This window comes from Pristiophorus japonicus, chromosome 16, assembly GCF_044704955.1.
Source record: "Pristiophorus japonicus isolate sPriJap1 chromosome 16, sPriJap1.hap1, whole genome shotgun sequence".
Taxonomy (NCBI): Eukaryota; Metazoa; Chordata; class Chondrichthyes; family Pristiophoridae; genus Pristiophorus; species Pristiophorus japonicus.
The window spans coordinates 80,335,684-80,362,269 of record NC_091992.1 but is presented as its reverse complement, the minus strand read 5'-3'; the positions used below and the strand labels follow the sequence as shown (position 1 = coordinate 80,362,269).

At 45.8% G+C, this 26,586-nt stretch overlaps 1 protein-coding gene across 2 annotated transcripts in view; it reads right to left on the bottom strand.

The window, feature by feature from the left end:
• spata20 (spermatogenesis associated 20) overlaps nt 1–26,586 on the bottom strand; it is a 478,863-nt gene that overhangs the window by 442,922 nt on the left and 9,355 nt on the right. For both annotated transcript variants that reach the window (XM_070857501.1, XM_070857500.1), the window contains exons 2-4: nt 20,725–20,886; nt 12,371–12,435; nt 4,006–4,160 (exon numbers count right to left, since the gene is read on the bottom strand). In XM_070857501.1, coding sequence (XP_070713602.1) covers nt 4,006–4,160; nt 12,371–12,435; nt 20,725–20,843 — 339 coding nt within the window. In that variant the 5' untranslated portion in view covers nt 20,844–20,886. The remainder of the gene's footprint in view (nt 1–4,005; nt 4,161–12,370; nt 12,436–20,724; nt 20,887–26,586) is intronic.

The following is a 26,586-nucleotide window of genomic DNA, read 5'->3' as shown; positions in this document are numbered from 1 at the left end:
AGCTCCCGCAAACAGCAATGAAATAAATGACCAAATCATCTGTTTTTAGGTTGAGGGATAAATGTTGGCCAGGACACCGGGGAATATGATGGTCAGAGACGAAAGTGCGAGCATTGAGACAGAGCTGACAACATGCCAATGCTGCAGTCATGGGGAGTGATTGTCAGCTTGGCTCAATGGTGGTACCCCGACCTCTGAAACTGAAGCTCGTGTGACTTGAACACATAATGTTGGCTGACCAAATGCAGTACCAAGAGTGCTGCATTGTCAGAGGTGTTGTCTTTCAGAGGAAACATTAATCTAAGTAAGAACATGGAACCAGTGATGTGGCTGCATATTCCAATCTGTCAACTTTTACTCATTTGGAATTTGGACTCAATTTGTTTCAAAAGTGTGAACTGTTTTGTTGCATCTTACTCTGCAAAACAGAAAAAAAACACAGCTTCACATGTTTAAATGCTGTTGCAATCTGCTTCATCGTCTTTGATCATAAGTTTCTCACGTCAACATTTCCCTGGCGTTGATCACTTTGTAGCTCTTAGGATTCTGTCTGTTAGCCAGTGGCTCAGTTGGGAGCACCCTCATCTGAGTCAGAAGGTGGTGGGTTTGAGTCCCACTCCAGGGACTTAAGCACGTCAATCTAGGCGGACACTCTTGTAGATGGTGACGAGCTGAGTTTTGGTGGAGCTGCATCCAGCGAGGTAAGTTGAGCATATTGCATCATACTCCCGACTTGTGCCTTGTCAGTGGTGCAGATATTTTAGGGATGCCCAAACGTCACCACTGACATGAATGGCAGCAGCTTGTTTGTACTGCCCTAGTGAAACCGGCACCAGCCAGGCAGACACAGTGAAAATTGGACTGGCCACTAACTGGTCGGTTCATGTTGTAGCCACAGGTTGTGAGAGTGCAGAGGGAGTGCTGCACTGTTGGAGGTGCCGTTTTTCGGATGAGAAGCTAAATCGAGGCCCCGTCTGCTCTCTTGATGTAAAAGATCCCATATTTCGATGAGCAGGGGAACTATCCCCGGTGTCCTGGCCAATATTTATCCCTCAATCTACGTAACAAAAACAGATTATATGGTCAGTATCACATTGCTGTTGTGGGAGTTTGCTATGCGCAATTTGGATGACGTGTTTCCCACATTACAACAGTGACTGCACTCCAAAAGTACTTCATTGGCTGTAAAGCGCTTTGAGACGTCCAGTGGTTGTGAAAGGTGCTATATAAATGCAAGTTTTTCTTTCTTTTCTGCAGATTTTGGGGCATTTATTCATTCTAGTCCGGGCCAGGTGGGCAGTTTAAGAGCGGCGCTCTCCCGAGTTTACTGTTAACTTGCATCGCCCATCTCCCGGTGAACTGACAGCAGAGGAGAAGCACACATAGAGTCTGGCTGTAGCATTTCGACCAGCGTGGACAGGTGGAGCATTGGTACCAACAGGAGGATAACAGATAAGCTCATTTTCTTTTCATTCTCGGGTTATGAACATCGCTGACGTTTATTGCCCATCCCTAGTTATCCTCGACAAGGAGTTGGTGGGCCGCCTTCTTGAACCGCTGCAATCCGTGTGATGAAGGTACTCCCACAGTGCTGTTAAGGAAGGAGTTCCAGGATTTTGACCCAGCGACAATGAAGGAATGGCAATATACTTCCAAGTCAGGATGGTGTGTGACTTGGAAGGGAACGTGGAAGGGGTAGTGTTCCCATGCGCCTGCTGCCCTTGTCCTTCTAGGTAGAGGTCACGGGTTTGGGAGGTGCTGCCGAAGAAGCCTTGGTGAGTTGTTGCAGTGCATCTTGTAGATGGTGACGAGCTGAGTTTTGGTGGAGCTGCACCCAGCCAGGCAAGTTGAGCATATTGCATCATACTCCTGACTTGTGCCTTGTAGGTGGCGCAGATATTTTAGGGATGCCCAAACGTCACCACTGACATGAGTGGCAGCAGCTTGTTTGTACTGCCCTAGTGAAACCGGCACCAGCCAGGCAGACACAGTGAAAATTGGGCTGACCACTATCTGGTAGTTTTATGTTGTAGCCACAGGTTGTATGAGAGCCACACTATTGGGAACTGGTAGCTGAAGAACAATGTGAAAGGGACTTTATACTTTATTGTGTTTGCTTTTCAACATTGCTTCTCCAAATCAACATTGCAAGTGATGAGTTTACTATCACTCCCACATCTCTTACAAAATCTGTCAGCTGTGGCTCAGTGGGTAGCACTCTCCGCTCTGAGTCGGAAGGGTGTAGGGTCAAGTCCCACTACAGAGACTTGTGCACATAATCCAAGCTAACACTGTCGGAGATGCCATCTTTCGGATGAGACATTAAACCGAGGGCCCATCAGGCCTCTCAGGTGGATGTGAAAGATCCCACAACAGTATTTCGAAGAAGAGCAGGGGAGATATCCCTGGTACCCTGGCCGATATTTATCCCTCAATCAACATCACTAAAATAGATGATCTGGTCATTATCAGTTTGTTGCTTGTGGTATCTTGCTGTGCACAAATTGGCTGCCGCGTTTCCTACATTACAACAGTGACTACATTTCAAAAACGTCCCTCATTGGCTATAAAGCGTTTTGGGATGTCCTGAGGTATGATGCAGGGTGATAAACCTGGGTGAAGTCAAAGGCTCACCATGTATGATACACCAATGTTGAAAAGAACAGGAGGGAAGACGAGCTAAATCAGGAAGTGACGGTTCAATGCCACCCAACTTGCATTGTAAGAACCTGCAGATTGCAGGAAGAAAAGACTAAGGGTGGTGAAGAATTTCAGTGCCTGCAGGTTCTGGAAAAGAATGAGTTAGAACAGGAGATGGTCAATGAGGCTGCAGGGTTAAAGAAAATCCACTGTGTGCAATACTGAATTATAAACGAAGCACAGCAGGACATCTGCCTTACTCTTGTGGATTCAAGTACCACTCCAGGGACTTGAGCACAAAAAAAAATCTAGGCTGACATTCCAGTGCAGTACTGAGGGAGCACTGCACTGTCGGAGGTGCCGTCTTTTGGATGAGACGTTAAACTGGGCCCCTGTCTGCTCGCTCAAGTGGATGTAAAAGATTCCACGGCATTATTTCGAAGAAGAGCAGGGGAGTTATCCCTGGTGTCCTGGCCAATATTTATCCCTCAATCAACATAACAAAAAAACAGGTTATCTGGTCATTATCACATTGCTGTTTGTGGGAGCTTGCTGTGCACAAATTGGCTGCTGTGTTTCCCACATTACAACAGTGACTACACTCCAAAAGTACTTCATTGGCTGTAAAGCACTTTTAGATGTCCGGTGGTTGTGAAAGGCGCTATATAAATCCAAGTCTGACTTTCTTTTACTTGCTGCAAGTGCTGCACCCACCGGAACCTCTGCTGTGGCACCTTGTTACGTGCGCATGCTGAGGCCCTGCTCTTGGGGCTTGCACATAGACAGGTATGATTCTGTAATGCTGCTGCAGCAATTGAAGGGCTGCAGCAGCAATGTATGGAATTTGTTTTTCTTCCCATCCTGCGATCATAGATAGTGATTTGTCAGCTTGGCTCAATGGTAGCACCCGCACCCCTGAGTGTGATGTGTGCAGGTTCAGGATTCGAAGACATAATTTAGGCTGACACTTCAGTGCACCACCGAGGGAGTGCTGCCTTGTCGGAGATGCCGCCTTTCAGAGGAAAGATTAAATTGTGGCCCTTATCTGCCAGTTAAGTGGACATAAAAGATCCTAAGGCAACCTGCACACCAAACTGCCCTGCTACCTGACTGCCCAGAGGCTGAGTTAAAGTGCAAAGCTTCTTAAATGTTACTTCATTAGCAGTGGAGACATTTTGGGTGCATAGAAGCAGGAAGCTGAGCGTAAGGCATTTGCTGTTATCTTATAAGTGTCTGTTAATACTCAATCATCTGATACAGCCTACACATTCGCATGTTACTGGCTAAAGAGTGCCTGAATGTTGGGGACTGGTTGGAATACAGAGGGGAGGAAACTCCAGTGATTTCATTAAATAGCAAGCTCACCTGCACAAATGTCATGTAAACTTTATCAACATCTGGCCGCTCCTCCCGGTCAACCTTGATGCAAACAAAATTCTCGTTCATTATTTTTCCAATCTCTTCATTTTCAAACGATTCCCGTTCCATAACGTGGCACCAGTGACACGTGGAGTAACCAACTGGAAAAAGGCAAAAAGAGAGAAAATACATGAACTGGAGATAGTACACACACACACACACGCACACATGCACAAAGTGCTTTGTAACTGAGACAGGAGGAAAAATATAGGGGGGGTGGGGGGGGGGGGGGGGGAGAAGGGGACAGAGGGTTTGAAGACCATTAGAACCCAAGTTTCCTTGTATCTGCTAGTAGAAGACACATACAGCTTCTCCCCCTTAGAGATGGTACACACAGATAGAATTGCCCCCACTTTTAATCAGAAATGATACACACCATGGGGGTGTGGGAGAAAGAAAGTTACAATCTTAACCTCAATATTTTTCACAAAAAGACGAAAGTAGATAACTGGGAGGCTGGTCGTCTCTTGGCGAGTTTAAATGGAAAAAAAAGCATTCAGTGAAAAAATTGCATGAAGATAAAAATGAAGTAGGAACTAGACCTGCAATATTCCTTTAAAATATTTTAAATGTCTCATTGGTTTAGCATATTTAGCCAGTGTATAACTCAACTGCACAGACCAGGAAAGGACCAGATTTGAGACCCAAACTTTATTGAGGGTGGCAGTAGGAATCCACCACAGCGATGGAATAAAGAGCGCAAGAAGAGCAGGATCAGCGGTGATATAAAGAGCACAAGAGAAGCGGCAGAGCTGTGTGGGTATAAGGAGCAGTGGAGGCCCTTGTTTCTTTCAATTCTTCCATGACAGTTTTTTCCTTGTCTCTCAAGCCCAAAACACATCTCCAGTTACCTTTGATGGCTCCATCCTTCGTCTCCCTTCATCTTTTGACATTCCTGCTTTCACTTTCTTCTCCATCACTAAAGCTGGCTGCAAGAAGCCCATATTTTTTTTTCCTTTTGTGCATTTTCTTTTCCCTCAGCAACTCTACAAAACCCAATTTTGTCCAAGGCGGAATATTGTTGCCATATCTGAGGAGGCTCATTTAACAAGTTGGCTGATAGAAAATCTCCAGCTCTCCTCCCTCCCTCACTCACCCTCACTCCCTCCCCTTCTCTCTCTGATGTAACCTTCTCTTTGTTATTGAGGCTACTCTGGTCAGTGATCCTCTGGGCTTTCCTTTCTGAAACTGTATATATGACATTCTACACCTCTCTGCATCCTCACTGTGTTAAAGTTAATATTCATCGCTTAGCCTTCTACTTTAACTCACTCACTGCTGGACTTCAAAACATGGAACACATCATCTCCCTCAGGTTTCCTATCCTCTTCCAATCGACCGGCCTTTATAACCTAAAGGTGTCAACCGTGGCTCAGTGGGTAGCACCCTCACCTCTGAGTCAGAAGGTTGCAGGTTCAAGCTCCACTCCAGGGACTTGAGCACATAAATCTAGGCTGACACTCCAGTGCAGTGCTGAGGGAGTGCTGCACTGCCAAAGATGCTGTCCTACAGATCAAACATTAAACCGAGGCCCCGTCTGATCTTTCATTTCAAAGATGAGCAGGGGAGTTCTCTCCTGGTGCTCAGGCCAATATTCAGCCCTCAACTAACATCACTAAAAAAAAAATGTCATCTGGTCATTATCACATTGCTGTTTGTGGGAACCTGCTGTGCGCAAAACTGCTGCTGCGTTTTCTACATTACAACAGTGACTGCACTTCAAAAATGCTTCATTGGCTGTAAAGCGCTTTGGGACATCCTGAGGTCATGAAAGGCACTATATAAATGCAAGTCTTTCGTTTTTTCCTTTTCATGACTTGAGTTACCAAATCTCCTCCCCAATTCTTTTCAATCTTAGTAGCATCCTGCACTATGGGCCTTGATCCTTTTCATCGCTTTCTCAATGCGAAATATATGAAGCTGCACTCCAGCAAAAGTCAATGACCCTAAAATTCCACAGGGGTTTTCTTGCTCTCCCATGTCGCTCCAGCTGAAGAATAGCCAAACCCCCAGGGAACAGACCTTTTTCAGCCAGTTACAGTGTTTCCCTATGGTTTCTGCCAGTTACGAGAGACTGGGAAAACCTAGGGTTATCGCTGGTTGGACCTATCCCCGGAGGTTTGATTACGTGGTATCTGGTCACGTGGCGTCTGGTCACAGGCACTTTCCTGCAATTTGAAAACGATTTAGCATTCAACTTACAAAGGGCGAACGCCCTGTAGTTGAGTGCCTTTGCTCGTGGTTTTGCGTGTCATGCAAGAAGTTCTGAGAACTGGGAGACCACCTGTAAGCCGGCGAAGAAAGTACGCGGGCGCAAACCACAGGCGTGAAAACGACATGTCGCTGGATACATTGGAACTGAAGCCAATTAATGGATTCAGTGCCAGCAAAGCAGATTAGCATTCACTTCAGCATCAATCGCTGCAACCCAACGGGAACCTTTAGTATAAAAACAGTAATTATACATAAGTTGCTACAGTCCAGACAGAGAATTCCGTGCTGTACACCATAAACCTGCAATCCCCACGGCTTTCTGTGCCCCCATTAGATCTCTACACCTCAAGCATCAACATAAATTTCGACTGCACTGGAACTCTTTGCAGATTGATGGTTATTAATTACTTGAGGACATGAATATTTATGATGTTTCTCGGTTATTTCAGAAAATGTGAATAGCTTCAGAAAATGCACAGCATAAAATAAGGTTTAAATTATTCATTCCTTCTCAATTCCTTTTATATTATTCTACTGATACCCAAGAAACACACATGCTTTCTTCAGCAAAGGCTTATCTCTGTGATGTGTTCTCTCTCTCTCTCTCTCGAGCAATCCTGTAATTTCTGGCAAATTTGTAATTAAAAAAAGCGCAACTGGGGATTTTCTCTTTAATATTTAATATTTCCTATTTGCATCACTGTGAACTTTAGCTGAATAAATAAGCCAGTTCTCAGAATTGACACATTCTTCACCGCCCCCACCCTCTCATCACTCTTGGATTTTTAGCATTTTTGAAATATTGTCCACCCTAAATCTTGTCTTGGAAATCATTTAATAAAAGGCACGTCAAAAAAAATGTTGAAAAAGAAAAAGTGTAACAAATGCACCAGGGAGAAAAGATATTGATTCAATTTAATTACAGACCAATCTTTTCTTTTAAAATTATACAAGCATTCAGGATTGTGCTTTTAAGTTTCTTCCTTCAACCGAGAGCGGGATCTGTTTCTGGTTGGGATGGAGATCGTCTCGTACAAAAGGTATTTATGGCACAGCATTATCGGGGTCAGAGTGATGTGCTGGACTAGTTTCAATCATCATGGTGAGGGGAAGGGGGGTGTCTGAGAGAACTTAGCTAGATTTTTTCCCCAAAATTTATCAGGGGTTTTTAAAGTGGGTTTTTCACCACTCCCAGGAGATCACATGGTTTGGGGTGGGGTGTGGGGTGTATATATTGTGTTTCACAAGCTATTCCAATTGTGTAGGGCAGGCTGGATGGACCAGAGGGTCTTTGCCTGTTAATAACAGGGTTGCAAGTTAATAACAAGATTTATACAACCAGGTTATGTGAGAAGAGCCTTCTACCTCTGCATTTGGTAATGGTTTGGTTATAAATTAATTTGAACAAACAATTTCTCCCTTTCTGAGACTTTTATTTCAATTCCTCCATTGTCTTTCTTTTATCTTGAACTAAAAGCAACTGCTAGCCTCGAAATTAAACTGAGTAACATAAAAGAGGTTGTGCAGGAGGAAGAAAGGAGACACTTCCGGTGTCCCTGACGACTACGTGTGCGGGAAGTGTATCCGCCTCGAGCTCCTGACGGTCCGCGTTGCGGAATTGGAGCTGAGGGTGGATTCACTCTGGAGCATCCACAATGCTGAGAATGACGTGAGTTGGTCTTACCGCAGGAGAAGGGTCCTCAGCCAGATAGCGAATGGAAGACCAGCAGGAAGAGTAGTGCAAGGAAGGTAGCGCAGGGGTCCCCTGTGGTCATCCCCCTGCAAAACAGATACACTGCTTTGAGTACTGTTGGGGGGGATGACTCATCAGGGGAGGGCAGCAGCAGCCAAGTTCATGGCACCGTGCCTGGCTCTGCTGCACAGAAGGGCAGGAAAAAGAGTGGGAGCGCGATAGTGATAGGGGATTCAATGGTGAGGGGAATAGATAGGCGTTTCTGCGGCCGCAACCGAGACTCCAGGATGGTATGTTGCCTCCCTGGTGCAAGGGTCAAGGATGTCTCGGAGCGGGTGCAGGACATTCTGAAATGGGAGGGACAACAGCCAGTTGTCGTGGTGCACATTGGTACCAACGACATAGGTAAAAAAAGGGATGAGGTCCTACGAAACGAATTTAAGGAGCTAGGAGCTAAATTAAAAAGTAGGACCTCAAAAGTAGTAATCTCGGGATTGCTCCCAGTGCCACGTGCTAGTCAGAGTAGGAATCGCAGGATAGCGCAGATGAATACGTGGCTTGAGCAGTGGTGCAGCAGGGAGGGATTCAAATTCCTGGGGCATTGGAACCGGTTCTGGGGGAGGTGGGACCAGTACAAACCGGACGGTCTGCACCTGGGCAGGACCGGAACCAATGTCCGAGGGGGAGTGTTTGCTAGTGCTGTTGGGGAGGAGTTAAACTAATATGGCAGGGGGATGGGAACCAATGCAGGGAGACAGAGGGAGACAAAAAGGAGGCAAAAGCAAAAGACAGAAAGGAGATGAGGAAAAGTGGAGGGCAGAGAAACCCAAGGCAAAGAACAAAAAGGGCCATTGTACAGCAAAATTCTAAAAGGACAAAGGGTGTTAAAAAAACAAGCCTGAAGGCTTTGTGTCTTAATGCAAGGAGTATCCGCAATAAGGTGGATGAATTAACTGTGCAAATAGATGTTAACAAATATGATGTGATTGGGATTACGGAGACGTGGCTCCAGGATGATCAGGGCTGGGAACTCAACATCCAGGGGTATTCAACATTCAGGAAGGATAGAATAAAAGGAAAAAGAGGTGGTGTAGCATTGCTGGTTAAAGAGGAGATTAATGCAATAGTTAGGAAAGACATTAGCTTGGATGATGTGGAATCTATATGGGTAGAGCTGCAGAACACCAAACGGCAAAAAACGTTAGTGGGAGTTGTGTACAGACCTCCAAACAGTAGTAGTGATGTTGGGGAGGGCATCAAACAGGAAATTAGGGGTGCATGCAATAAAGGTGCAGCAGTTATAATGGGTGACTTTAATATGCACATAGATTGGGCGAGCCAAACTGGAAGCAATACGGTGGAGGAGGATTTCCTGGAGTGCATAAGGGATGGTTTTCTAGACCAATATGTCGAGGAACCAACTAGGGGGGAGGCCATCTTAGACTGGGTGTTGTGTAATGAGCGAGGATTAATTAGCAATCTCATTGTGCGAGGCCTTTTGGGGAAGAGTGACCATAATATGGTGGAATTCTGCATTAGGATGGAGAATGAAACAGTTAATTCAGAGACCATGGTCCAGAACTTAAAGAATGGTAACTTTGAAGGTATGAGGCATGAATTGGCTAGGATAGATTGGCGAATGATACTTAAGGGGTTGACTGTGGATGGGCAATGGCAGACATTTAGAGACCGCATGGATGAATTACAACAATTGTACATTCCTGTCTGGTGTAAAAATAAAAAAGGGAAGGTGGCTCAACCGTAGCTATCAAGGGAAATCAGGGATAGTATTAAAGCCAAGGAAGTGGCATACAAATTGGCCAGAAATAGCAGCGAACCCGGGGACTGGGAGAAATTTAGAACTCAGCAGAGGAGGACAAAGGGTTTGATTAGGGCAGGGAAAATGGAGTACGAGAAGAAGCTTGCAGGGAACATTAAGGCGGATTGCAAAAGTTTCTATAGGTATGTAAAGAGAAAAAGGTTAGTAAAGACAAATGTAGGTCCCCTGCAGTCAGAATCAGGGGAAGTCATAACGGGGAACAAAGAAATGGCGGACCAATTGAACAAGTACTTTGGTTCGGTATTCACTGAGGAGGACACAAACAACCTTCCAGATATAAAAGGGTCAGAGGGTCGAGTAAGGAGGAGGAACTGAGGGAAATCTTTATTAGTCGGGAAATTGTGTTGGGGAAATTGATGGGATTGAAGGCCGATAAATCCCCAGGGCCTGATGGACTGCATCCCAGAGTACTTAAGGAGGTGGCCTTGGAAATAGCGGATTCATTGACAGTCATTTTCCAACATTCCATTGACTCTGGATCAGTTCCTATCGAGTGGAGGGTAGCCAATGTAACCCCACTTTTTAAAAAAGGAGGGAGAGAGAAAACAGGGAATTATAGACCGGTCAGCCTGACCTCAGTAGTGGGTAAAATGATGGAATCAATTATTAAGGATGTCATAGCAGCGCATTTGGAAAATGGTGACATGATAGGTCCAAGTCAGCATGGATTTGTGAAAGGGAAATCATGCTTGACAAATCTTCTGGAATTTTTTGAGGATGTTTCCAGTAAAGTGGACAAAGGAGAACCAGTTGATGTGGTATATTTGGACTTTCAGAAGGCTTTCGACAAGGTCCCACACAAGAGATTAATGTGCAAAGTTAAAGCACATGGGATTGGGGGTAGTGTGCTGACGTGGATTGAGAACTGGTTGTCAGACAGGAAGCAAAGAGTAGGAGTAAATGGGTACTTTTCAGAATGGCAGGCAGTGACTAGTTGGGTACCGCAAGGTTCTGTGCTGGGGCCCCAGCTGTTTACATTGTACATTAATGATTTAGACGAGGGGATTAAATGTAGTATCTCCAAATTTGCGGATGACACTAAGTTGGGTGGCAGTGTGAGCTGCGAGGAGGATGCTATGAGGCTGCAGAGTGACTTGGATAGGTTAGGTGAATGGGCAAATGCATGGCAGATGAAATATAATGTGGATAAATGTGAGGTTATCCACTTTGGTGGTAAAAACAGAGAGACAGACTATTATCTGAATGGTGACAGATTAGGAAAAGGGAAGGTGCAATGAGACCTGGGTGTCATGGTACATCAGTCATTGAAGGTTGGCATGCAGGTACAGCAGGCGGTTAAGAAAGCAAATGGCATGTTGGCCTTCATAGCGAGGGGATTTGAGTACAGAAGCAGGGAGGTGTTGCTACAGTTGTACAGGGCCTTGGTGAGGCCACACCTGGAGTATTCTGTACAGTTTTGGTCTCCTAACCTGAGGAAGGACATTCTTGCTATTGAGTGAGTGCAGCGAAGATTCACCAGACTGATTCCCGGGATGGTGGGACTGACCTATCAAGAAAGACTGGATCAACTGGGCTTATATTCACTGGAGTTCAGAAGAATGAGAGGGGACCTCATAGAAATGTTTAAAATTCTGACGGGTTTAGACAGGTTAGATGCAGGAAGAATGTTCCCAATGTTGGGGAAGTCCAGAACCAGGGGTCACAGTCTAAGGATAAGGGGTAAGCCATTTAGGACCGAGATGAGGAGAAACTTCTTCACCCAGAGAGTGGTGAACCTGTGGAATTCTCTACCACAGAAAGTAGTTGAGGCCAATTCACTAAATATATTCAAAAGGGAGTTAGATGAAGTCCTTACTACTCGGGGGATCAAGGGGTATGGCGAGAAAGCAGGAAGGGGGTACTGAAGTTTCATGTTCAGCCATGAACTCATTGAATGGCGGTGCAGGCTAGAAGGGCTGAATGGCCTGCTCCTGCACCTATTTTCTATGTTTCTATGTTTCTATGTATATGTCGATAGGGTGAGATGAAGAAGAGTGGGAGGAGGTTTGTGTGGAGCACAGACCGATTGGGCTGAATGGCCTATTTATGTCCTATAGATTCTATGCAACACCATGTAATGTTTTGTAACACTGTGACATGCTATGTAATTATTGCCTGTGCTCCAGGTACTGGTCGAACTGCATCACCAACCTAGGTGATAATGCAAACCACTGAAGTCAGAATCAGCGTCATCACTGAGTGCTTAAACTCCCATGCTCAAGACTCCGACATCCCACCTCTCCCCCCTAGCCCACCACCAAGTTTGTATCCTTGCTCTCCCCTCTCCGACCAAAGGTGGCAGTAAAGACGATGGCAAATAACGCCCAAGCAGACACGGCAACGACAGTGGCCGGTGCCAGGCAAGCTCTGTCGACCTCCGCCGCTTATTCCTCCTGCATTGGCTGCAGCAACGGCCAAGGAGATTAATCCTCAATTCCTGGAGACATCCGGACAATCCGGGAGAGGTTGGCGACCTTAGGAATTCCAGGCTAATGCCATCAGGGAGAGAAGACAGGAGATGCGATGAGGAATAGATGCCTAAAGTAACTCAACCCGTGCCGTACCTGACAGAAAGATTGGCTTGTCTTCCTTCTTCGCTTTGGCAAATGCTTCTTGTCCCCATGGATACCTAGACAATTAAAACAGAGTAACTACACAATTGAAAGACTTGGATTTATATAGCGTCTTTCATGACCATCGGACGACTGAAAGCGCTTTTGATTAAATACTTTAGAATTGACACGTGGTCAGGGACAGGAGGGTGTGACTGCGAGTGAAGTAGGTAAGGGAATCCAGGAGGTAGTATTGCAGGAACCTCAGTCCCTGCACTTGTCCAATAGATTTGAGGTTCTTGCAACCCTTGAGGACAAGTGTGCAGACTGCGGGGTGGATGAGCAGACTGACCAAGGCACCGTAGTGCAGAAAGCCATTCAAGTGGGGGGAGTAAAGAGACAGGTGGTTGTAGTAGAGGACAGTATATTTAGGGGGATAGATAAGGTTCTCTGCAGCCGAGTGCATGTGCCCCGAAGGCTGTGTTGCCTACCTGGTGCCGGAGTAAAGGACATCTCCTCCGGGCTGGAGAAGAACTTGGAGTGGGAGGGGGAGGATCCAGTTATCGTGATACATGTAGGTGCCAATGACATAGGTAGGACTAAGAAAGAGGTTCTGCTGAGAGAGTTTGAACAACTAGAGAAAAACCACAAAGGTAATAATCCCTGCATTATTACCTGAGCCATGAGCAAATTGGCATAGGGTCAATAGAATCAGGGAGATGAATGCATGGCTCAGACGTTGGTGCGGGAGAAGTGGGTTTCGATATGTGGGGTAATGGCACCAATACTCGGGAAAGAGAGCGTTGTTCCGTGGGGATGGACTACACCTGGACTATGCTGGGACCAGAGTTATAGTGAACCAACTAACTAGGGAGATAGATAGGGCTTTAAACTAAATAAGTGTGTGATGGGGGGGGGGGGGGTGAGGGGTGTGGAGGGAGAAGATGGCCGCAGTAAGATCAATCTAGAGTGCTAAAGAGAAAAGAAAAGGAAGCAATGCAAGAAAGTGATTGTGGTAAGGATAACCTGATTATGTCAGGAAGGGACAGAGCATACAAACAAAAGAGTGCACAAATAGGGTCCATGAAAGAAAAAATAGCAATAAGACAAATAGGGCTATAGTACAAAATAATGTTACAATGTCTAATAATGTTAAAAAGACAAATTTAAAAGCATTGTATCTGAATGCACGAAGCATCTGTAATAAGGTAGATGAATTAACAGCGCAAATAGATGTAAACGGATACGATATAGTTGCAATTACGGAGGCATGGTTGCAGGGTAACCAGGCTTGGGAAATGAATATCCAAGGATATTCGATATTTAGGAAGAACAGGCAAAAAGGAAGAGGGGGTGGTGTGGTGTTGTTAGTAAAGGATTAAATCAGAGCAATAGTAAGAAAGGATATTGGTTCAGAAAGTCAAAATGTAGAATCAGTCTGGGTGGAGCTAAGGAGCACCAAGGGGCAGAAAACATTGGTGGGAGTTGTCTCTCGGCCTCCAAACAGTAGTGGTGGTGTAGGGGACAGCATCAAACAGGAAATTAGAGATGCATGTAGCAAGGGTACTACAGTAATCGTAGGTGACTTTAATCTACATATAGACTGGCCAAACCAAATTTGTAATAATACTGTGGCAGATGAATTCCTGGAGTGTGTAAGAGATGGTTTTTTTAGACCAGTATGTTGAGGAGTCTACTAGGGAACAGGCGATCCTAGATTGGGTATTGTATAATGAGAAGGGGTTAATTAACAGCCTTGTTGTGCGGAGTCCTTAGGGAAGAGTGACCATAACATGATTGAATTTCTTATTAAGATGGAAAGTGAAGTAGTCCAATCCGAAACTAGAGTCCTAAATCTAAATAAAGGAAACTATGAAGGTATGAAGAATGAATTGGCTAGGATAGATTGGGAAGATTCATTAAAAGGTATGACAGTGGTTAGGCAATGGCTAATATTTAAGGAACGAATGCATGAATTGCAACAGTTATACATTCCTTTCTGGTGATAAAACACAAAAGGAAAAGTGGCTCAACCATGGCGAACAAAAGAAATTAAGGAAAGTATTAGATCCAAAGAGGAGTTATACAAAGTTGCCAGAAAAAGTAGTAAGCCTGAGGATTGGTAACAGTTTAAAATTCAGCAAAAAAGGACCAAGAGATTGATTAAGAGGGGAAAAATAGAGTATGAGAGTAAACTTGCAAGGAACATAAAAACCGACTGCAAAAGTTTCTTCAAGTACGCAAAAAGAAAAAGATTAGTGAAGACAAATGTAGGTCCTTTACAGACAGAAACGAGAGAATTTGTAATGGGGAACAAGAAAATGGCAGAACAATTAAATACATACTTCGGTTCTATCTTCACGGAAGAGGACACAAATAACGTCCCAGAAATGCTAGGGAACCAAGGATCTAGTGAGCAAGAAGAATTAAAGGAAGTGATAATGAGCAAGAAAATAATGTTGGAGAAACTAATGGGACTGAAGGCAGATAAATTCCCAGGGCCTGATGATCTGCATCCCAGAGTACTAAAAGAGGTAGCCATGGAAATAGTAGATGCATTGGTTGTCATCTTCCAAAATTCTATAGATTATGGAACAATTCCTGCAGATTGGAGGGTGGCAAATGTAACTCCACTATTTAAAAAAGGAGGGAGAGAGAAAACGGAGAACTACAGATCAGTTAGTCTCACATCAGGTGAAGTCGATTATAAAGGATGTGATAACAGCACACTTAGGTAATATCAATGGGATTAAACAAAGTGAACATGGATTTATGAAAGGAAAATCATGTTTGACAAACCTACTGGAGTTTTTTGAGGATGTAACTGATAAAATAGATAAGGGAGAACCAGTGGATGTAATGTATTTGGATTTTCAGAAGGCCTTTGATAAAGTCCCACATAAGAGGTTAGTATGTAAAATTAAAGCACATAGGATTGGGGATAATGTATTGGCATGGATTGAAAATTGGTTAACTGACAGGAAACAGAGAGTAGGAATAAACGGGTATTTCTCAGGGTGGCGGGCAATGACTAGTGAGGTATCACAGGGATCAGTGCTTGGGCCCCAGCTATTCACAATGTATATAAATGATTTGGATGATGGAATATTTCCAAGTTTGCTGATGACGCAAAACTAGGTGGGATTGTGAGTTGTGAGGAGGATGCAAAGACGCTGCAAGGTGATTTAGATAGGTTGAGTGAGTGGGCAAACACATGGCAGATGCAGTATATCGTGGATAAATGTGAAGTTATCCACTTTGGTAGGAAAAACATAAGGACAAAGTATTATTTAAATGGTGATGGCTTGGGAAGTGTCAATGTACAGAGGGACCTGGGTGTCCTTGTACACCAGTCATTGAAAGCAAACATGTAGGTGCAGCAAGCAGTTAGGAAAGCAAATGGTATGTTGGCCTTCATTGCAAGAGGATTTGAGCACAGGAGCAAGGATGTCTTACTACAGTTATACAGGGCCTTGGTGAGACCGCACCTGGAGTATTGTGTGCAGTTTTAGTCTCTTTACCTAAGAAAGGATATACTTGCCATAGAGGGAGTGCAGCGAAGGTTCACCAGACTGATTCCTGGGATGGCAGAACTGTGGTATGAGGAGAGATTGGGTTGACTCGGCCTGTAGTCACTAGAGTTTAGAACAATGAGAGGGGATCTCATTGAAACGTATAAAATTCTGACTGGGTTGGATAGACTGAATGCGGGGAAGATGTTTCCCCTGGCTGGGAAATCTAAAACAAGGGGTCACAGTCTCAGGATATGGGGAAGGAAATTTAGGAGCGAGATGAGGAGAATTTTTTTCACTCAGAGGGTGCTGAACCTGTGGAATTCTCTATCACAGAAGGCTGTGGAGGTCAAGTTACTGAATATATTTAAGAGGGAGATAGATTTCTAGAAACAAAAGGCATCAAGGGGTATGGGGAAAGGGCGGGAATATAGTGTTGAGATAGAGGATCAGCCATGATCATATTGAATGGCGGGGCAGATTCGAAGAGCCGAATGGCCAACGACTGCTCCTATTTTCTACGTTTCTATGTTTACAGCCAATGAAGTACTTTTGGAATGTAGTCACTGTTGTAATGTAGGAAACGCAGCAGCCAATTTGCACACAACAAGCTCCCACAAACAGCAATGTCATAATGACCAGATAATCTGTTTTTGTTATGTTGATTGAGGGATAAATATTGTCCAGGACAATGGGGATAACTCCCCCTGCTCTTCTTCGAAATAGTGTCATTGGATCGAGAGAGCAGATGGGGTCTCGGTTTAATGTCCCAATAAGACGGCATCTTCGACAGTGCAGCATTCCCTCAGCACTACAAGTGCACTGCACTGCCTACATTTTAGTGCTCAATTCCCTGGAGTGGGACTTGAACCCACAACCTGCTGACTCAGAGGCGAGTGTGCTACTGATTGAGCCACAGCTGACAATTGTGAAAATAACATTTTGCGACAGAATATATGAGTAATGTGAGACATGACATGCGGCGAGTGCAGCACGCTTGGGAGGAACAGGTGACTTGGGACTATAGTTTCCAAAGCTCTCCACCACTGGGCGGTTTCCTCGCCTCATATCTGGGTTTGTTTGTACATGCATTGATAGAGATTGATCGCTGTGAATAGTCAACAACTCCATGATCGCTGTATCATGCGATTACCAGGATGGTAGAACTAAATGCACCTTGATCTTTTTTCGCCGAGCCATTCCTTGTTCCTATTTCAATTTGGTCCCAATATAAGGGGCTGTGTTCATCCACCATACTGTAGTGTGCAATGGCAGCCACAAAACAGTGCATAACCTGCACTGGCCCACCAGGAGGAAGTGGGGGAGAGGCCATGAAAGGAACGTGGTATAAAAATGGGGCTGAAAGCTCTGTTGGTGGCTCAGTGAACGAATGTAACACCCAGTGTGTTACAACGTTGCGCAGACCACGAGGCTCCAGATTCAATCCAGTATCAGCCACGATGGCAGCTGGGGTGCTGCAACTGGCCTCAGGGCCTGGGGTAGGGATGGAGAATCAGTCAGGACTCTGGCTCCTGATTCGGGAGCAATTCCTCCTGAAAGGTGCACATACGTGGATGTCAGGTGAGGACGGGATCAGGCTTGGCTTTGATGTCCCGACAGTCGAATACCCTGCCAGTAGGCATGGTTCAAGCTGACACAAAGAGAATTGTGACAGGGCGAGGGACTGCAAGGCAACAGGTTCCCATAGGCCCATTCCCCCAGTTTGTCGGTGCCTTCAAGAGTAACGGAGAGAGAACTGAGGGTGTAGGGGGAAATAAGTTCTGATGAAGAGTAAAAGTGTTTCAGCATAGGGTGTGGGCTCTCCCAGCTCGCTGTTCCTCCTCGCACCGAGGTGCTGGTATCAGTCATGCCACTGAGGCAAGCACATGCCTACACAGAGGGCAGGAGGAGGAGAACGACCATTCATAGGAACTGTCATTCTCAAACCACTTGTGCGTTCCGTTCCCTTGGAACCATTCGCAGAGCACCACCACTTGGGAACAGCTCATCCTGCTGCCAGGAACCTCAGCCAGGAACAGACATGACAATAGGGAGACCAGGAATAAGAGAGGAAACACCTCTAATAAAATAGAAGGTAGATTAGAAACACACCACCAGCACAGCCACCATACAGGCCTCACTATACCCAGCGCCAACGTTCCCTGTAATTTTATTTTTTGATGAGCGGGCCCTTTAACTGGCTGCATGGCCCATTCAATTCTTCATGCATGCGCGGTTATTTCCAATGTAAAGACGAGGAGCAGCCTGCGCGGGTCCTGCATGGCCACGTCGCTTAATGGGAACATTGCCTGCCACTCCTCCACTACCTTGATTTACTTCAAACAACTGGCTTTACTTCCCAACAGCTATCAACAGGTGAGCAGCCAAATTACAGAAAGGTTTATTATTCACTGAAGTTCTGCAGTCTCTCTGCACCAGTGACGCAAACTGTTCGGCGAGCAACAGGAATTTAAAGACAAATAAATAAAATTCAGAGAAAATGCCATTCAGCCCATCAAGGACTTTGGGGAATCTCCAAGTTCTTTCCCTCTCTCCCTTGAAAACCAATGAAACCCTGTTGTTAATATCTCTACAATCCTCATTTAAACAGCAAGTGGTCACATTGCAGAGAAACGACTTAGTCTGCAATTCATGGGGGTGGCGAAATTGCGGTCAGAGGCTTCCTTTGGGCAAACGCCTCCGACCGGAATTTTTTTTGCGGAAATACCTGGTGGTCCTGGAGGAAGGTAGGATTGCGGTCGGAGGCCTAGTTTCGCAGTCCAGCGGACGGGAACATGTCTTCCAGGTACGTATTCATAACCTGGGACCACCAATGAACATCTAGTATTCTCATTGATAATAATGGGAGCTCTGTTTGTCAATTAATATTTTTTTAAACCCCAAAACACAAACACACTATAAATAAAAAAACACCTCACATATTTAATGACTGTAATTAAATATTTTAGAAAAAAAATTACTTTTTTGAAAAATGTTTTAACATAAGGTTAAAAATAAACATATCTTACTAGGGAGGGAACAGGGTTTTTAATATAAAAATGAGTGATTAAATTTAATTTTTCTATGTTTTAAAACACGCTGATAAAAGTAGGTTATACGCCTGCCTTTACCAGGCGTAAGAGTTTGAGGGACATTCACTGGGCAAGAGTTGGACAAATAGCCCAATCTCTGTCCCAAGGATGTCCTTCCTGCGGGAATGCGTGCAGACCGTCAAAAGACATATTGACAGGTCGCAAAAGCCAGTTTTCGTGCGCTGAAGACCGGCATTTGTGAGGCCTCTTCGGGTGCGTGTGCACAGCGTACGCACCCCGAGAGGCCGCAATTTTCAGTCGATGATGAACAGTTTATCCCACATTTATCACTCCATTCTTACAGACCATCACATCCACTTTACTGGGGAGGCTAGATCCTCCCCCCCTCCCCCTGTTACTACTTCGAATAAAGGGGCTTGGAAAAGAATCAGGGGCTACTCCCAAAAATGGGCAAGCGGTGGGAGATCATTCAAATTTTAGATTTTGAAAACCCGATAAGACAGTACAAAAGTTGATGGAAAGTTACTGCCCGATTTCAGCAAAGAAATTCAGAGAAGATCTAGGTTGCCTGGGCCTGAGCAACTTTATAAAGGGCGGAAGATCAGTTGATGGGGTAGAGTGAACAGTTTTGGTGAGAGCAGTTTTGGTTGATTTGCATTATTTTGGAGGGCAATTTATTGGGTGACTTTTACATTTTATCCCTTTGTACACTTGCAATGAAGTATTACAAATACTTGTGAAGTATTAAAAATACTTGTGAAGCAAGTTCATGGTTTGTTTGAACCTCAATGAAATGCAAGTAGCGAGAGACAATTGGCAGCTCTCTACTGCAACCTGTTCAGCTACTCACTCACCCATTCGATAGAGAACAAGATCACTGCAATAAAAGAAACTATTTACACGAAGTGAGTCTTTGTTTAAAAAAAAACCTAGTGCCTCCTGCAGGTGTAGTGTGGGATACTAGAGGGGAGAAAATTGGTGAACATTTAGAGCTAGAAATTCGACGCGGGTGATGTCGCAAAACCGGGCGGTATGGATTCAGCCGCCCGTTATACGCAGCACGTGATAGTCGGTTCTACTGACTGCAGTGGATCTGAATATCAAGCGCTGTGTATAACAGGCGCCCAATCCAATACCATCCATTTTGTGCCATCGCCCGAGACGATTTCTAGGCCTTAGTCGGTTTCCTCTATTTAAAAAGAGACTTAGATTGGGAATATTACAGATTAAGAGTTGGTTTGATCTCTTGTGATGTATACAGTGAGTGAATGGGAAGTAGTTTAATCGATTGACAATCTATACAAAGGAAGTGATTAGGAAGAGAAATAAAAACAGAAAATGCTGGAAATCTCAGCAGGTCAGGCAGCATCTGTGGAGAAAAACAGAGATGACGTTTCAGGTCTGTGACCCTTCGTTAGAACTGGAAAAGTTCAAGATGGAACAGATTCTTAAGGAAGTGCAGGGGCAGTGATAGGGGGAGGGGAGGATAGAACAAAAGGGTGGAAGGCAGAAGAGATTTGAGAGAGATGAAGACAGTTGCTGAGGAAAGAGACGTGGCTGTGAAAGCGAGTTTTGGCAGATACTTGATCAAACACGAGAAGGGAAACAGAAAGCAATGAAGATGAGGAAGAGATTTGGTCCGTAGAAACATCGGAGCAGGCTATTCAGCCCCTCAAACTTGATATGAAGAACGATCATGAATAAATTACAGAAGAAACTGCCAGAAATTCCGATCAAATTTTCTAACAATAACAACTCCCTTAATGTTGTAGAAAGAACTTATAAAGCATTAGGTGATTACCAGTCTACGGGGTTGTGCGCGTGCTGCAACAGGTAGGGAGACTTCTCGTGGATCAATCGGTTGGTGTGCTGCTTTAGGCTTGTCGAAGGTGGTGGCCCGTCACTACCTCCTGTTGCCATGGTTACAAACACCGTCCTTGTAAGACTTCTGTTGGGATCGTTCCTGTTGATTCAAACAGAAAAATGTGTGTCCATAACTAATGCTCAGCAGCCAATCATACTCAAGTGCATGCGATTGCAACTGGGACATAAAATGGGTTAGTTCAGATGCATCGGGGTGAATTTTAACCCCCAAAAACGGGTGGGTTGAGATCGGATGAGATGTTAAAATATTTTAAATCTCCAACCCGCCTGTTTCCATGCTTAACAGAGGTGGGACAGGGGGCGGGCAGCCAACCCACTCCCAGGAGGCCGGTTGACCATTTAAATATTATAATGAGGCTGGGTGCCTCACATTTTACCTGTCTTACAGGTTTAACCCCGACGGACTAGTCTTCCCAGGCCTCAGCAGGAGTGGTCCCCCCCCACCCGCCAAGCTAACCTTCTTCCCTGGGATTAGTCACATCAGACTGGCCATGTATGTAGACCATGTATACTAACTGTGTAGTCACATAAGGTGCGCCACCAGAGGGCACTGTGGTGGGAGTCCTGAGGGTCACCGGCATAGGTGTGCAGGGCCCAGTATAAAAGGCTGCCCACCATGCTTGTGCCTCACTCAGGAGTTACAATAAATGGGACGAAGGTCACAACAGCTCAAGTGCAATACTAGACCTCGTGGAGTCATTCATAAAAGAGTATTAAAGACATAACAACTGGCGACGAGATTACGAACTTTCACGCAAAAATGACTAATGTTGGCGCATTAGAAACGGAGCGGCTCGACCAATATTTCGTAGCAAATGACCTGGTAGGCGATGATCTGGCCACGCTGGTAGATAAGCGCAGAGCTATCCTGTTGACCAGTTGTGGGCCCGCGGTCTACGGCCTCGTCAGGGACTTGCTTGCACCAGAGAAAACAATGACCAAGTCATACGAAGAGCTGAAAGTGCTAATTCTGGACTAACTCAAGCCGAAGGAGAGCATCCTCATGGCCAGGCATCGATTTTATACACATCACCGCCCCGAGGGCCAGGAAATCGCGAAGTACGCTGCCGACCTCAGGAGGCTGGCAGGACCTTGTAAATTCAGCGCATCCCTCACCGATGCTTTGCAGGAGGTCTTCATAATTTGCATCAGTCATGAGGCCATTCTTCATGGGCTAATATCTGCTGAAACCACCGTCACTCTGCAGAAGGCCATCAGCATCAGCCAGGCGTTCATGACCTCAAGCTGCAGCTCCAAGCAGATGGTTACTCACTCTCGGTACTCAAACCGAGCAAGTACTGTAAATAGAATGGCGCCTTTCACAGGCAGAACTGTTGAACGTGAATCTGCCCAGGGCAGAGCGTACAGGCCCCCCCGAGCCCTTTAACTCAGAATCCGCCGAGGGGTGCAAACGTAAGTCGAGTAGCACCATGCTGGCGTTGCGGACGTAATCACAGGGCTCATCAGTGTCGGTTCAGAGACTATGTGTGCAAAGGCTGCAGCACAAAGGGCCACCTCCAGCAAATGTGCAAAAATGCCGTGACTCACCACGTGGAAGAGGAGTCAGCAGATGGCTGTGAATCCAGCGCGGATTACGAGGAGATGGTTAGAGAGGCAACTCAGTCCCAGGACGAAGTGTATGGAGTATATACCTGCACCACAAATTGTCCTCCAGTGATAATGGAAGTCGAGGTAAACGGCGTTCCAGTCTTCATGGAAGTGGACACGGGGGCGAGTCAGTCAGTAATGAGCCAGGAAGCCTTCGAGTGGCTATGGAATGATCAAGCTGAACGACCCAAGCTGGTCCCGGTTCAGACAAAACTGCACACCTACACCAAGGAACTGATATCAATTGTTGGTAGTGCAGATGTAAGTGTATCCCATGATGGCACAGTACACAATTTACCATTGTGGATTGTTTCAGGTGATGGACCAACGCTACTTGGAAGATTGATGGATGGGGAAGATTCATTCGAATTGGGAAGACTTCATCCCTCCAGCGATCGACGTCCCCTGTGCTCAGAGGCAGAGGAAGCCCCCACCTTCGGTTGGACCAGGCCCAGAGAGCAGATCCGCGCAGCCCCCGAGGCACAGACCGCTCATCACGACTGTGTGGCGATGACCCAGCCGAGACGACCCGAACGCACCTTCCCGGTTTCAGTGGCAGGACTCCTGGGGAGGAAGATTGGATCTGTTTAAAAAAGGGGGCAGACAAAAGGCAGGTAACTATAGGTCGGTTAGTTTAACATCTGTAGTGGGGAAAATGCTTGAAACTATTAAGGAAGAAATAGCGGGACATCTAGATAGGAATAGTGCAATCAAGCAGACGCAGCATGGATTCATGAAAGGGAAATCATGTTTAACTAATTTACTGGAATTCTTTGAGGATATAACGAACATGGTGGATAGAGGTATACCGATGGATGTGGTGTATTTAGATTTTCAAAAGGCATTCGATAAGGTGCCACACGAAAGGTTACTGCAGAAGATAAAGGTACGCGGAGTCAGTGGAAATGTATTAGCATGGATAGAGAATTGGCTGGCTACCAGAAAGCAGAGAGTCGGGATAAATGGGTCCTTTTCGGGTTGGAAATCGGTGGTTAGTGGTGTGCCACAGGGATCGGTGCTGGGACCACAACTGTTTACAATATACATAGATGACCTGGAAGAGGGGACAGAGTGTAGTGTAACAAAATTTGCAGATGACACAAAGATTAGTGGGAAAGCGGGTTGTGTAGAGGACACAGAGAGGCTGCAAAGAGATTTGGATAGGTTAAGCGAATGGGCTAAGGTTTGGCAGATGGAATACAATGTCGGAAAGTGTGAGGTCATCCACCTTGGGGGAAAAAAAACAGTAACAGGGAATATTATTTGAATGGGGAGAAATTACAACATGCTGCGGTGCAGAGGGACCTGGGGGTCCTTGTGCATGAATCCCAAAAAAGTTAGTTTGCAAGTGCAACAGGTAATCAGGAAGGCGAATGGAATGTTGACCTTCACTGCGAGAGGGATGGAGTACAAAAGCAGGGAGGTCCTTCTGCAACTGCATAGGGTATTGGTGAGGCCGCACCTGGAGTACAGCATGCAGTTTTGGTCACCTTACTTAAGGAAGGATATACTAGCTTTGGAGGGGGTACAGAGACGATTCACTAGGCTGATTCCGGCGATGAGGGTATGATGATAGATTGAGTAGACTGGGTCTTTACTCGTTGGAGTTCAGAAGGATGAGGGGTGATCTTATAGAAACATTTAAAATAATGAAAGGAATAGACAAGATAGAGGCAGAGAGGTTGTTTCCACTGGTCGGGGAGACTAGAACTAGGGGGCACAGCCTCAAAATACGGGGGAGCCAATTTAAAACCGAGTTGAGAAGGAATTTCTTCTCCCAGAGGGTTGTGAATCTGTGGAATTCTCTGCCCAAGGAAGCAGTTGAGGCTAGCTCATTGAATGTATTCAAGTCACAGACAGATAGATTTGTAACCAATAAGGGAATTAAGGGTTATAGGGAGCGGGCGGGTAAGTGGAGCTGAGTCCACAGCCAGATCAGCCATGATCTTGTTGAATGGCGGAGCAGGCTCGAGGGGCTAGATGGCCTACTCCTGTTCCTAATTCTTATGTTCTTATGTTATGATCCGAAGGCGCCTTCCCAGCTTCAGTGGCAGAAGCCCTGGGAAAGAAGATCGTGGCAGTCAACATCATGGACAGGGAAAAGATGGCGTCCAAACCACGAGGTGCAGCACTAATGGAGCAACAACATGTAGTTCCACGCAAGGAAGACGATTGGGGTAAAAGTAGAAAGGCCATTTTAAAAGGAGGCCAGCAACCCGCCATTTTTGAATGAACTGCTTGAAATTGGTAACCAATGTAAAAGTCCAGCTGTAACAAGCAAAATGTTGTTGAGCGATGTCGGGTGCAAATTAACAGTCGTATACAGGTCCAGCGGACTACCCAATGCTGTAGCCTGCGTCCCCGGGACCAGAACAATGTATCATAAAGTGTCCCCACAGCTGACAGAAGTCGACAAGCTACAGAGTAAATGATCCCCGGAGAGCAGAGGCACCGGTAGCGATACCGTGCCTCAGATCGGTTTAACATTGCAGGCACCCGATGGCATGAACCACCACGGGCCAGAATCAGTAAAACTGCGCCTATGCTTGCAGTCGGCTACCTCGCCACCACGGCAATGCCCAAGATCGAAGGGTCACCCGCAATGGCTCCTCTGAACGGGACCTAGACTAGCCGGGTCCCAAACTAGAATGCGCTCACAATGTTGCCCTCAAAGAAAGTGAGTCAGCAGTCCCCTGCGAACTGCTAGATAAGACAAGGCAGCCCCACCGTCGCTTAGACGAAATGCTCACTTGCTCAGGCCGGGAGCAGCAGCGACACTGTGCAAACGAAGAGTACAGGGAGGTCACAGACACATCAGCTGTCTTTGGGCCTGCCCGACACTAGGAGTAACGGCCAGAGCGCTGAGCTCCGGCAACTCGAGCAAAATGAGCTCACCTCGCCCACAGACCCACTAGCATGGGGCGCTGCGCCACCGCCAGACGACCCGGATCTCATCCGGCCGTGCTGGAACTAGACTGTCCTTGTGTACCGATAACTGAGATACCGGCACTGATCATGTAAATGTACCACACAAAAAGAAACGCAACTATAATCCACCCAACAAATGTACCAAGATGTAAATGTAAAACCTATGTGATGAACTTGAATGCAATGGGCCATTAGCATGATCTGTGTGTGTTTGGGGGGGGGGGGGGGGGGGGGGGGGGGGGAGAATGGAGTAGTCATGGACTCTCAACCAGAAACCACTGGGACCTCCACTGGCAACAAATCGCGCTACCAACCCACCCAAGCTAGAAGCGACCCTCCAATAGTCAACCAGGAAGAACAAAGCCCCGGTCACCGTCAATGTACGAGTCAATTTGCATTAAAGACTTGGGGGGGAGGGAAATGTGATGTCATGTATGTAGACCATGTATACTAACTGGAAAGTAACATAAGGTGTGCCTCCAGAGGGCACTGCGGTGGGAGACCTGAGGATCACCTGCCTAGGTGTGCAGGGCCCAGTATAAAAGGTTGCCCACCATGCTTGTGCCTCACTCTGGAGTTAATGGGACTAAGGTCACAACAGCTCAAGTACAATACTACATCTCATGGAGTCATTCATAAGAGTATTAAAGACACAACAAGACCATTCCCCATACATAGATTCCCCGGGGTTGGGGATCGGGGATCAGACCACCACCACCTCCCCCCTCGGGTTTCCCGTCCGCAACTCCACTACTCCCCTGCCCCAAACACCGACACAGTAGGTCACATTGTGCATTTTGGGATCATTTCACTATTTTTTTTCCCCCACAGTATGTATTTGGACAAAGGTACTTTAAATGTTGTGTTTTAAGATGATCACCGGATAGCTTGGATGCTGTTCCCCATAGACTGTAAATAAACAGTTCCATAGCTTTTCTTGGTAGTCGGGGAAAACAACTCAACCATTGTATTGAGAAGTCTTTTGTCCCTGCGAACAGCAAAAGATGAAACACAGAAACAGAATACTGTGCAGGCGATTGGGTTCCTGAAACAGGAAGGCTGTGAAGGCAGTCAAAAACAAAAGCAGCTGTGGAGAAAACAGACATTTTGAGTGCTGACCAGAGACATTAACTGTTCTATATGCTCTACAGATGTTGACAAACTTGTGTGTTTCCAGCACTTTGTTTTAGCTTCAAGATTTCAGCATCTGCAGAAACTTGCTTTTTTGCTTGTGAAGGCAGTC